Genomic DNA, 14718 nt, shown 5'->3' with positions numbered 1-14718 from the left:
TAACTGTAAAAACTGATAGGTATTATCGTGCATTAGATGAAGGTGGAGAGATTAAGGCCATGGCTCTTGACATTTCAAAAGCTTTTGATAAAGTTTGGCATGCTGGTCTTCTCCATAAGCTTTCTTCTTATGGTGTATCCGGCAACATCTTTAAGATCATTGAATCCTTCTTTTCCAATCGTAGCATAAAAGTTGTCCTCGATAGATAGCACTCTTCTTCTTATTCTGGAACTTCAGAGGTTCCTCAAGGTTCTATCCTTGGCCCAATACTCTTTTTAATTTACATTAACGATCTTCCAGATATTCTCACATCTAAGGTGGCATTGTTTGCTGATGATACTACCATTTATTTTTGTCGTGATAGGAACCCAACACCCTCTGATTGCTTGGAGGGGGCATTTGAGCTTGAAAAGGATCTCACTTCTGCTCCAGCATGGGGCTCACAGTGGCTGGTGAACTTCAATACAGATAAAACTCAATTTTTTTCTGCCAATCGTTATCGCAATAATTTAGATCTTCCTATATTTATGAACGGTGATGTACTCGATGAGTCATCTACTCTTCATCTTCTAGGACTAACTCTTACTTCCGATCTTTCTTGGAAACCATATATCAAATCAGTTGCAAAATTAGCATCTGCTAAGGTTGCATCTCTTTATCGAGCTCGTCACTTTCTTACTTCGGATTCTATTCTCTATCTTTATAAATCTCAAATCCGGCCTTGTATGGAATACTGTTGCCATATCTGGGGCGATTCTTCTAATGATGCCTTTTCTCTTTTAGACTAGGTGCAAAAATGCATTGTAAACATAGTTGGACCTGCTCTTGCAGCCAATCTCCAACCATTGTCACATCGTCGTAGTGTTGCTTCTCTTTCTCTTTTCTACAAATACTATAATGAGCACTGCTCTAAAGAGCTAGCGTCTCTTGTGCCATCTACTAAAATTCATTCTCGTGTTACTCATCATTCAATTAAGTGTCTTCTTTTTTCTGTGATTTTTCATAAGTGCTCCAAAAACGCTTATTCGTCTAGTTTTTTTTTCTGGAACATCAGTTCTTTGGAATTCGCTTATATCATCTTGCTTTCCTGATTCTTATAATTTGCAATCTTTTAAGTCGTCTGTCAATCGTTATCTTGCTCTACAATCTTCATCTTTTCTCTTTCAGTAACTTCTAACTTTAATTAGTGGCTGCTTGCAGCCTTGTTAAAAGCAAAGATGTTTAAAATATATATATATATATATATATATATATATATATATATATATATATATATATATTATATATATATATATATATATATATATATATATATATATATACATATATATATATATATATATATATATATATATATTATATATATATATATATATATATATATATATATATATATATATATATACATATATATATATACATATATATATATATATATATATATATATATATATATATATAATATATATATATATATATATATATATATATATATATATATACACACTAAATTAAATTAAAAAAGTTATATTCTTCATTTAGTCAATGAAATTGCTGTTCTTGAGATTTAAATGTTTTATTTATTGAAATAAATAAAAAGTCACAGTCAGATGTATCTAACCATATAACAAACTTTCATTTTTTACCAACTGTGTTTTTTATTAAGTAAGCATCTTTTTGCATATCAGCATAACTTTTATACAAAATTAAAGTATAGAAATATTTTGTTATAACAACGAAATATATCTTGTAAACGTTTAACTATAAAAAGATATATGGTATATGGATTAGAGGGTATAGTCTCCCTCTATGCACACACATTTATGGGCGCCCTCAGAATTTTTTGATGTTCCAGATAGGACACTTTCACACATCGTGCAAACTCCTAACTTAAGTTTGTTTATACCTATGCCAAATGAGAAGGCCTTGCAAAATATCGGAATGGCGGAGGCCTGAGGGGAGGGGGGGGGTCAAATTTCAATCGTAAAAAAGTTGCTTGACTCGCGCCAGTAATGGCTCGTTACTAATATAGTCGAAACGGCGTGCGATGATTTGCCAGAGTTCTAGCCCGGAGTTGTGTGCTGTCTGGGTTTAGTACTACACCAGGCAACGTCTGCATATTTTAGGTGGCAATCAGTAAAAGAAAAATAAATATATTTCAAACAGGTTTCGTCTAACAACTGCTTAGCTTTGCATAGTAGCCCAATATTTTTTGAAATTTCATTTTTGATTATATTTATGTGTTCCCTCACGTTACATTTTCATCTAAAATAACACCTAAAAACAACAACGAACTCTCTCTTATGATACAAGAGCTATTAACAAAGAGATTTAAAGGAATGAGTTTTTTTTCATAAAGACAATAGAAGAGAATATATATATATATATATATATATATATATAATATATATATATATATATATATATATATATATATATATATATATATATATATATATATATATATATTATATATATAGATAATTTATTCGCTATAAACCCCTCATTTAGTTTAGCAAGCCCTTTGTTTACTGTTTCAAATAAAGTATTAGTTTCTTTATTTGAATAAAATAAATTAGTATCGTCAGCAAATAGGATTGAATTTACAATATATGAAAATTTACTTAAGTCATTTATATAAATGAGAAATAAAAGAAGCTCGATAATTGATTGATTCTTGCAGATATATACAGTGGTGGATCCAGCATTTTTTGATCTTTGAGATAGCTAACTTGCAGACATGGAGCTAACTCTAAACATACATATGTTTATACTTATATCAAATAACGAGGGTTTGCAAAAAATTGCGATGGTTGGAGGCTGGGAACAAAAAAAACCAAAAATTTTTGCAACACCTGCCCCAAACGTGAGAGCTATAAGTTGGTGAAATATTTTTTGTACTATTCTCAACTAGACTTATATTCATCGATAATTTTTAAGTTTCATAGTATCTCTCAGCGTTCAAAAATTATGACCATATAAATATCACAACCCCCTCAAATTGAGGGGGGTTTATACTTTATATGGTCATATAAAGTATAAACCCCCCGCTGAGAGATAATACTATGAAACTTAAAAATTATCGATGAATATATGTCTAATTGAGAAAAGTACAAAAAATATTTTATCAACTTGTTGCTCTCACGTGCGGGGCAGGTGTTGCAAAAATTTTGGGGCTTTTTTGTTCCCAGCCTCCAATCATCGCAATTTTTTGCAAACACTCATTACTTGACATAAGTATTAACATATAAATGTTTGGAGTTTGCTCCATGTCTGAAAATTAGCAATCTCAAAGATCAAAAAATGCTGGATCCGCCACTGATATATATATATATATATATATATATATATATATATATATATATATAATATATATATATATATATATATATATATATATATACACTAAATTAAATTAAAAAAGTTACATTCTTTATTTAGTCAATGAAATTTGAAATTGCAGTTCTTGAGATTAAAATGTTTTATTTATTAAAATAAACAAAAACAAAAAAAGAAGGGTGAAAAGAGAAAGTACAATGTATACCAAAAGTATGAAAAGGTTAGAAATTCTACAAATCTTAGGAGGATGCTGTTTCTCCTGAAGTACCCAATTAGTTAGTTTTTAACAAACCAGCAGCCAACTATCTAAAATATTCAAAGACATATACTAAGTTTATTAAATATCCCAGATAGAACAAACAAGTTTCAATCTTTTTATAAATGGGCTATAAAAATTATAACTTTATGCAACACAGATTTTAACCGCTCCCCACCCCATGTATCAAAAAATGAGACGCCATGAAGCAAAACAAGAACAGCAACAACTAATGATAAATAACTCGTCTATTTTTACTTTAGATCAATAATATTTTAATCCACTAAGTTAACAGTAGCCTGTCCTTAGAAACATAAGAACAGATAACTAATCTGCAAAAATTTTTGTTCAAGAAAAGTCTATGCAAATTAGTTCCTTGTTGTTATTTTTTTGCTTCTGCAAAAATCTTGAACTGATATGTGTTGTCTATACTTTAATAGATGTTTGAAAGAAAGCAGGGTATCCAGACTTTATCATCGATGAATCTTGTGTCAGATAAGATATTTAATTTGTTAATATTTTTTGAATTTCATTTGAATATGATTTCAACAAGAATATGATTTTAAAAGAATTTATTAATACGATCTTTCGAGAAGCTATATAACAAGTACACACATCTGCATTGTCTCAAATTATTGAACTGGAAATCAAGTACTTGCAACTTCTGTAAGATAGAGAACTAACTTCTGTAAGTTAGAAAACGAGTTTTTAGAGGAGACTTAAACACTCTTTGATATTGCTATACCTATAAGATTGGGCAGAAGGTATTCTGCATCAAAGCATCTTTTACATAAATTATCAGCTGAAAAACAAAGGCAGCTGCATAAACCACAACAGTCCAATGCATTCGGTTGTAGTGCGCACGGTACTATTGTTACTGAAAGAAAACCTTCGGGGTTAAGATGATCAACATAGAGTAGTCTTATTTGACCTTTAACATAGTTTAAAGCGAAACTTAAATACAAAACTTTTTCTTCAATGTATGCAGTTGTCAATCAATGGTTGACGTTGTGAAGAATGAAGATTGACTCTCAGGTGACTGCTTCAAACCCAGATCGTGTCTGTACTAGAAGAGTTGATTGGTTGTCTTTGTTACCATGATGTGTTGAAACCATTTTGTTAACCACATTAATAATTCTGTCGTTTAACAATGCATATGATATCAGGATCTGTTTATCTTCAATTGTTAGATTGTAATTTGAAATCCAGAATTTTGATTTTGAAATCTTTTGTTAAGTATCGATTTTTTAAACTGAATTTTTCAATGTAACTGTTGCTATAACTTCATCAATACTATGACTGGAGACTACAAGGTTATTTAACATGGAGTGCTCCTGTGATTCATTCCATATTTTTAGGTTGATAGCGTAAACAGTTTGTTTTAATATTCTTCTTTTATCTTATAACCGATAAACTCCTTAGTCCAAAACTTCTATTATTGTGCAAGGACCGTGGAATTTTTGAGCTACCTTATCACCCATTCGTGTGTCTTTGCGTCTATTGCATTTCGAAACTTTGTCACCAACTACAAATGATTGAGTTAAATGTTTAGTATCGCAACGTTTTTTTACATATTTTGTACTATTGTGATATTCTTTTTAGCTGTGTTTATTTTCGCGCCAATATCTTCCGCAAACTATAATCCGGTTTTCCAAATCAATTGGAATCTGAGCTTTAACTCTATACATAATCTAAAATGGAGAGTATTTTGTGGAGTACTTGTTTGATATTTTTTTATTTATTTGATATGAAAAAGTCATAGGGTCCAGTAGTTCATCCCAGTAGTTTGCTTTGATGTTAACAAGCTTCATTATATGTGTCATCAATGTTTGGTTGAAGCTATTGTGGCTAAAACAAAGAAAAAAATTATAGTTAGTAACTGTTGTATTTAAAACTATTAAATATGCTAATAATACTCAACCAACTACTAACTCAAGTAATGAGATAATACTACCTAGGCCTAACTACCTAGGTCTAACTCAAGTAACTAACTACTTATGCCTAACTAATATAAGATCATCCTCAATTTTGTTACAAAACTCGCATCTTTGATCGTGAAGTAGAATGTGGCAAGTTCTAAATCTGAATACCAGACAAATAATAAAACGATGAATAGAATCCACATCCTTGTCTGCAATAAAATCAACTTCAGCTCATCTAGTCAGATATTCTGTTGCAACTACAATATATTTCTTTCCGTACTTAGTTTCTTTCAACGGACTAATTAAATCCCTTACGGCGAAAAATGTCATGAATTGAGATTGGTAAAGCGCCACAGGTGGTGGTTTGTTGTTAAGATTCCCACGTTGACATTTAGAGCAGGATCCAACAAATTCCCGTATTTCTTTTGAAATTGACCTCCCCCAAAACTACTCAGTTACTTTTTTAATAGTGGCGTTTTGCCCAAAGTGACATTCTCCAACTTTGTTGCTATGGATTGTTCGTATTGTACGGTTTCGTTCTTCTTTTCCAATTACAATTCGTTGCAGCCGTTTTTCATATCTGGTGTGAAATAATACTCTATGTACCAACCATAAGGATTTTGCTTTCTTTCGAAGTTTCCTTTTATCGCCTTTTGTATGATTTGATGGATATTTCCATTCCTGAGGTATATAACCAGAATCTCGCTTTCTTCTTTTTCCATATTCTTGTTTCAAATAATTAAATAATTAAATGCAATAAAATTAACTTGCATTGACAACTTTTACTTCTATATAGCTACTTGAGTAAGAAACGTTTAAAAATATTCTTTTTCGTCTCTGACAAAAAAATAATATTTGTGAACGTGAAAAACTGAATATAGATGAAACAGATTTTAAAATTTCAGCAATAATATTGCATCATAAAAATCCGTTAAAAGATTTTTATGATGCAATATTCAAGATTTCAAATGGGATTCTCTTAGTTTCCTTGGTGATTCCTCTGGCGTATCTAATCATAAAACTGTGCAGGTAAATAATTGGGTTGAATAATGTTGAGTTGTGAAATATTAAACAATGTTTTACAGGTAAAATAAAGGAGGATTTGGAAATTCAATGCCATTCAACGGGACTTTTATGGGTATGAATTTAGATGGTGGTGAATTTGGGTAATAAAATTATAACTGGTAGGTCCTAAAAGATTTCTTGTTAAAGAGAAAGGTAACTTGAAATCCAATTGGACAATTGAAAGTTTTTTGAAATGGCGGACTTGCTCAAAACTTTTTTTATGAACAAAACAAATTTTTTTTTTATGAACAAGCGCCCAAAGGTTGGCTTTTTTTTTTACATTAAAATTTTTTAAACAAAGATACTATTTTCTATTTTTTTTCCTCAAACAGATAATTAGACCCAGGCTCCTGTCGTTAATTTGGCTAATAAAGTTATAACTGGTAGGTCTAAAAAGATTGTTTTAGAGAAAGGTAACTTGAAATCCATGGTTAACTGTTGAACAATTGAACCCGTGTTTTTTAAAAAACAACACAATTAATTAATAAGTACATTACAGTAGGAAAATACTTATTGTAACTGAACTAAGCTTCATATAATATTCATTATCTTTGTTAACAAGCAACACGTAGATGTTATCATGCAAATATAATTTCTTTAAGATTTGGTGAAATTTTCACAAACAACAGGGGGTATCAGTATAAATCAAAAAAACTATTTGATATTTTGAACCTTTTTACGTTGATATCAAGTTGTCAAAACTTTAAAAAGTTACCCTAAAAAAATTTCGATTTAGTGAATTAAAAAATTATCTAATGTTTTTAAAACGTTTTTTGTTGTCAGGTTAAATTCAAAATAACTTGTTCTCTAAATATAAGCGCTTTTGTTAAACAAAGATCAGATATGCATTAAAATCGGAAAAATTAACTAATAAATATGGTGTACAAAAATATTACTAAAAAAAACTTATTATACATATTCGTCGTTTATTTGTCATGGTTACCAAGTAAAATGGTAGACGTCCAAAAATGTTTAGACCACCCCGGCCCACCCCATAACTTAACTACTTTGTTTTTAAGACAAGACAAGACAAAAACAAAGTAGTTAAGTTATGCTGAGTTTTTCAAAATGGCGTGTTTAAAAAAATGCAGTTTTGTGAACTAAATCTTCTATGAATCAATAACTCCGAACAGTATTGTAAAACTTTTAGTTCCAATTGTACAACTTGATGCAATAAACATTTGGTGAAAATATCATGCTAATCTGTCATACAGTTAATGAGATAGGATGGCCGGGAGGTTAAAAATTGACAATTTGAGAAAAAAGCATTTAAATATTACATTAACAATTTTACCAAATAATTATGTCAAATACTCAATTTAAAATCTACTTTATTGGACATTCTCTGCATCATCTTTATTTTTATTTTTTTGCATCCACGAATAACTTGTCGTTGCTTTTTAGATGTGGATCAATTTTGATATTCTGCGAGAAATAAACGCTTTTTGTTCATGATTGAACAGCCTTGAAGAGTATATATACCAGGAAAAGTATTCAATTTTTCAAATAAAAGTATACTTGCATTTCTTCCAACATTAAAATTTGAAACAGCATCATATACACCTAACTCTGTTACAACTGCGTTAACGACACATGGTTTGTTTTAGGTATGCGCTGCCATATCATCCCATTTAAACTTTCATTCTGGTTTTGCGTCTTACCATGAAGAAAATTTTTTAAAGAGTTCTTCTTGAGATAGATTTAATTTTAGACTACATGCTTTGCATGCCGACTCATTGGCTCGCAATCAAGAATTTTACCTGTGTCTGTTGATATCGTTGTAACAATTGCATTTGTTGACAGCTACCATGAACTGATACTACAGTGTCAACAATATTTGAAGAAGATTGACAAACTTCTTTCACAGCATCAATCATTGTTTCTTTTGCGACAATTTTAGACAATCAGAGGCAGATTTAATTATTTTTAGTCATAGGTTTAGGAATGTTCATTAAAGATGAAAATTTTTCTAATCCTGAAAAACTACATGCACATATTGAATAAACTGTTCTATTATTTACATCAAAAGTTTTTTCCCCAGAACATGTCTTTAAAGTATAAAATTCAATTTTTTTATTGCAGTTAGAGCAGCAAATATTTAACATTGAGCTGAATCTTTTTTTTGGGGAAAACATTATGAAAGATTTAATTTAGATTGCAAACATTTTTTGCAACATATTTGATCAATTATACCAGACAAAATTTCAATATCAACAATTTGATAACCAACAGTTTTATTATGCTGAGTTGTCTCGATTTTCGCAACTTTTTTTGAGGATTTAGATAAATTTAAGGAAGTGTTACAAGAAATCATTTTCATAACTAATAACAGCAGCAAATGATAAAGTTGAATCGATTGGCAAAGTTTTAGTGTATCTATTTCTATGAAGCTTTCTGGATTTTTTACTTTGAGTACTTCGTTTGACTCTACATGATTTACCCATTTTTAAAAAAGTTTATTAAATAACAAAAAAACAACAAAATAGCTTGCAATTCTGATTAAAAACCTGCTGCTATGCGTGTTGCTAGGCAGATAAAATTTACCCAGTCGAAGGAATTGATTGATATCTCAAGAACTAAATCTTTTTTTAAGAAATGGTTTTCAAATTCGAGTTCAGCGATAAATTTCGTGTCAGAATTACACAAAATATTTCTTTTGATTTTTATATGATTTTTGAGGGGTCTTAAATTTGTTAGCATTAAAGTTATAAAAAAACAAAAAAAAACAAAAAACTTTAAACTACAAAAGTAATAACACTCACTAACTGTTTTATAAAAGTAATAACACTATAATAATGTTATTACTTTTACAACGCACTTATAACTTACATTTATAATTTATTGTTTGTTCAAACAACGCTTAATCAAGGTATTATAAATAAAAAAAAATGATTTAAATAATCCCAAATTTTAATTGAAGTAGAAATCTAGAAAAAAAAAAGGATATTTAAATAGTATTAAAATCTTATAAAAATATTTTATTATTATCATATTAGCAAATCGTGATCGCTTAATTTAACACTTGCGCGTCATTAAAAAAAAATCAGTTAAAATGGCACGTGATAAAGTTTCTGTGATAATTAAATAAAAAAATATTATTAAAAAATACACATATTTCCAGCGTCTCATAAAAAAGATATTAGTTTAATGGCCTGTGATAAAGTTTCATTCGCTTCTTGAGGACCCAATTTAACATCTCATTTTCAACGATATCTACATTTTTAAAGTCGCAAGATTTTCCATCAAGTATTAATCTACATACTAATTTGACATATTGTGATGCATCAGTCATATGTAAAAGAGTATCGAGATGGATCCATCTACAATCTTGAATCTCATCTGGACAATGTTTGATATCATACGTAATTGGAAGAAGTCGGCATATGAAGTAAATATCTGATTGGTCAAATAATTCATTATGTAGGTGACGTAGTGATAAAACAGATTTGAATTCTTATCAAAAATTTTAAAAAACAAATTAAGCAGAAATTCAACAAGTTCAAAAATAAAAGATGATAGATCACTAATGATAGATCAATAATTCTTGAAAACAAGTTTAACAGCAATATTAAAATTCAAAATAAAAATTAAACAATAATAGATTTAAGAAAGCATTTTAAGACAATTATAAGATTAAAGAAAACTATTTAGTATTTTTTAAAAGATCAGCAATAAAGGCATAAAGTATATTTATCAAAAAAGTAAGGCATAAAGTACATTTATCAAAAAACTTAAGAAACAAACCAGCAATTATTCCAGTTTCTTCTTTTATTTCTCTTATTGCTGTTTCACCTTAAAAATCAATTAAAGTAACACTATCTTTAAATATATATATATATATATATATATATATATATATATATATATATATATATATATATATATATATATATATATATATATATATATACACACACACATATACACATATATACACATATATACACAAATATACATATATATATGCATACATATAAATATATACAGCGGTGGCCAAAAATTAAAGACCACTCATTTTTTTTCAAAATTTATTTTTAACCTTAATATAATTTTATTTTGGAAAAAGGTATTAAAAAAAGAAAAACATTTTTAGAAAGAATTTTTATTGTATTTTATATTTATTATAAAAGAATTTATAATTTTTTTACAAAATAATGTTAAAAAATTAAAAAACTGACTAGTAAAAAATATAAATGGGAAAAAAAATTGGACAAAATTTTAAGACCAGTTTCAAAAATATTTCAAAAAGCAATAAAAAAATAATTTAGAAACGTGTTGTTCCTCCATTTGTTTTCAAGCACTCTTGTACTCGTTCTGGCACTGAATTCATTAAAGTTTACTTCATCAGGCACATTTTTCAAATGATGAGAGAGAAGATTTCAAATCTTCCAAATTGTAAAGTTGTTCTTTACCAAGCTTGTGATCAAGCCACGACCATAAATTCTCTATTGGATTCAAGTTTGGACTATAGGCAGGTCATGGAAGCACTTGAATTTTATTAGAATTGAACCAATCGCTAACAACATGCGCTTTATGACACGGCGCATTATCTTGCTGGAAAATAAATCCATCTTGCAACTGCCATAAATCAATGCTAGGAATAGGCGAGTTTTTTAAAATTTCGATGTACCTTTTTTGTTGAGTCTACCATCGAATAAATAAAAAACGCCAACTCCACAAGCACTCATACAGGTCCAAATGCCTATTGAACCACTGCCTTGTTTTGTTCGTTTCAAAATGCATGATTCATCGAACCGTTCGCTTGGAAGTCTACGCAACATTACGCGATCTTTTCTGTTGTCTACCTCATCGTTCATTTCATCACTAAAGATCACACGGCTTCACTGATCTGTTGACCAATTTTTATGTAGTTTGCACCACTCTTACCTGGCAAATTTTTGTTTTTTATTTAAGCGTGGTTTTTTTGCAGCAGCACGCCATAAATAATTTAAATTGTGGAGGACCCTTCGCACAGTTCTAGGGCTTGCTTTCAGACCATTTGACAGAGTCCATTTCGTAGACAAGTCTGTAGATGATGCTTGTCTGTTTTCTTTCATTAATCTCACTAACAAGCGAACATCACGGTCATTTGAAATTTTATTGCGTCTAGTCCTATGACGATCATTAATTGACCGGGTCTCTTTGTATCGTTGAATTATGTTAATAATGCAAGTGAGACCTTCCGAGCTTTTCTGCTATTTGTCTGATGCTATAGCCTTCTTCTTTTAATACAAGAGCCGCGTATCTGTCTTTTTCTTCGATCTTTGCACGCATTTTTGCAATATTTTTATATCCTCATTGCAATTCAAAAAATAAATGTTTATTTGATATCGAAACTCAGGTTTCGACATTTTATTTTATAGCCAACGTAATAAGCAATTAAGACAGTTAAAAAAAATAATGGATTATTATTTTTAATAAGTGCAAATTAAAGATTTGAAAGTGGTCGTTAAATTTTGTCCAATTTATTTAAAGAAGATTTATAAGTATTCATCAGTTTTTTAATAAGTTAAACGCTATTTAATTAGAATTAGATTAAAAAAATTATACCACTTTAATCCGTATGTTTTAATTAACAAGATATTAAAAAAAAAATAATTTAATATGTCAATTAGAATCTTCTTAATTTTAATTTAAAGATTAAGAAACCAACTAAAAAATGAGTGGTCTTTAATTTTTGGCCACCGCTGTATATATATATACATACATATATATACATATATACATACATATATATATATATATATATATATATATATATATATATATATATAAAGGTTAAAGAAAACTATTACATATATATAAATATATGTATATATATAAATATATATATATGTATATATATATACACACATATATATATATATATACAAAGGATCCGCGGTTCAAACCCCACCTCTGAGCAAGTTTTGAGACATCAGTTAGGAAGTTGACGTGAACTTTCGATTAAATGCTCATTCACAGTGCTCTGTGATAAGACCGTAAGGACCTCTTGGGGCACCTAAATAAAATTAAAAAAAAAAAAATTTATATATATTTATATATAAATATCAGGGCTCCCAGAAATTTGTATGCTTTTGCATGCTACTTTTTACTAAAATTGCATACTTTTGCATGCTATTTCTCAGTTGTGTTGTATACTTTTGCATGCTATTTCTCAATTGTGTTGTATACTTTTGCATGCTACTTTTTAAAAATTTTCCTTTTGATTTTATATATAGCGTATGGATTATATAAATTTATAATTGCATAAATATTTTTTAAAATCATAACAAATATTAAGGAAAACTCAAAACTAATGACTGCAGCATCAATTTTAACGTTGTTTTTGAGATTGAAGCATTATTAACAAAATATTATATTAAAATATGAGTATGTTGCTAAAAAATATTGCACATTTTTATTACTTTTAAATTATCATAGAAAACATGTTTTTCATTACATTAGAATTAGTTCAAAATCTACGGGAAATCAAAAAACAAAAAAATAAACAATAAAAAAAAAATTAGACTGAGAACAAATGTACTTGGTATTATAGTATATTAAAATACATTATAATAATGTATTATATTTCAAAATTTATAAAGTTTGATATTTTACTTAATAAAAAATAATATAAAAAGTTTAGAGAAAAATGTTCTTTCAGCAGCTTTTATAACTTAATTTGACTAATTTTTTTCTTTTTTTCCAAATTTTCAAGATTTATTTGTAATTCATTTTTACGCTTGATTACCATGTCATCATCATAGCTTGTGAAGTTTGGCATATAGTTATCTATCTAACTATACTTTGAGCAGTGCTTGTTGCAGTTTTCTATTACCTTCATCAAAAGCAGTTTCTGCAACTTTGATACCAGCTCTGCATACCCTTTATGTAATAGAATTTAAAAATATTTTGTTCAATAAAAGTCCTATTAGTTATGTTTTTATTTAATGACAAAGTTCAAATAATAAAATAAAAAAAATATAATAATTTAATTAAAACAATGGTAAACAATTTACTGTTTAATGTTGAACAATATATCTGTTTCGATAATGTTTACTGTTGAACAATATATCTGTTTCAATAAGTTCTACATCTCTTTTCTGCTGTTGCAAAGATTTTTTTAGCTACTTTGTTTGGTTTACCTTTTCTGATTCACCCTTTTCTAATCTAGTTTGCTTAGCTAAACAAACTTTATGTCTTTGATGAGGCTCTTTACAACATTTAATTATGTTACTCGTTATTGAAAAATTCAACTCCACCTACTTGGTTAAGTTCATCTCTAACTGAAAAAACTGTTGCAATAATTCAAACCATTTATTATAAAATGTTGTAATATTACTAAAAAAGAAAAAGATAAAAATATTTTTATTTAAACCTTACCTAATCTTAATGCAACAATAGTGTCCTTTTTTAAGTTGGAACTGTGAGCTTCTAAAAGTTATTATTTATAAAAAATCCTCTTTTGGGTGTACTGTTGCTAAGACTATAAGATAAAACACACTTAACAAGTGCAAGCACCTGAGGGAATTTTAAATTAACCGCTTCATCACATAAAGTTCCCATTTGACTCCAATAATTTTTTTGGATGAAGAAATTGAGCATGCTTTAAAAGTGAAACATGAAAAGGTAAGTTTTCTTGTAAATATGATGCAGAAACAATTAAAAACTCTTTGCACTAAGTTATAAATTTTTCATCTACTAAACTCAATGCAACAGCAATTTCAATTTTGTTCCTAATTTAATTGAACTTAATTTTCTATGGTAAAATTAATATACTGAGCTAAAAAATCATATTGTGAAAAAAATTATATAAGTTTTAGAATGCTGAGGGTCTCTAGACTACCTTTGCAAAAAGAAATTACTCTAATATAAAAGTTAGTTTTGAGGGGTTTTGCTCACCTCTGTCCCTCTGTGCAATGCATAGAAACATTTATTTTTTGAATTTAATTTAAATATGCTATTTTTATGTAATATTTTATCTAAATATGCAATGACTTTGATAGAGAATAGGTCAAATCATTGTCAAATCAAAGTAAAATACAATCGTTTGGAAAGAAAATTAGTTTTCTAGTGTTGTTTTAAACTTGAAAATGGTAAAAATGCAAAATAGAAAATATTAGAAACTATTTTAGACTAAATTAATTAAAAGGG

The 14718-nt window shown here is 28.4% G+C and overlaps 1 protein-coding gene and 1 long non-coding RNA gene across 3 annotated transcripts in view; both read right to left on the bottom strand.

Annotated features, from left to right (window-relative positions):
• Positions 1 to 9629: 9629 nt before the first annotated feature.
• The window catches only part of LOC100206417 (nucleoside diphosphate-linked moiety X motif 6), a 32399-nt gene continuing 27310 nt past the window's right edge, over positions 9630 to 14718 (bottom strand). The window contains exons 5-6 of one of the 2 annotated variants that reach the window (XM_065811444.1): positions 10327 to 10374; positions 9630 to 9978 (exon numbers count right to left, since the gene is read on the bottom strand). In XM_065811444.1, the coding sequence (XP_065667516.1) occupies positions 9722 to 9978; positions 10327 to 10374 (305 nt within the window). In that variant the 3' untranslated portion in view covers positions 9630 to 9721. Of the gene's footprint in view, positions 10036 to 10326; positions 10375 to 14718 lie in introns of both variants that reach the window. The other variant, XM_065811443.1, reaches the window with a different exon arrangement.
• LOC136087848 (uncharacterized) lies at positions 13255 to 13718 on the bottom strand. Its single transcript, XR_010642117.1, has 2 exons — positions 13584 to 13718; positions 13255 to 13449 (listed from the first exon to the last, which is right to left on the bottom strand). It is a non-coding gene; the product is annotated as an uncharacterized LOC136087848 (long non-coding RNA).

This window comes from Hydra vulgaris, chromosome 12, assembly GCF_038396675.1.
Source record: "Hydra vulgaris chromosome 12, alternate assembly HydraT2T_AEP".
NCBI lineage: Eukaryota > Metazoa > Cnidaria > Hydrozoa > Anthoathecata > Hydridae > Hydra > Hydra vulgaris.
Note: the sequence above shows the minus strand (reverse complement) of the source record. Positions and strands in the feature narration are given on the sequence as shown.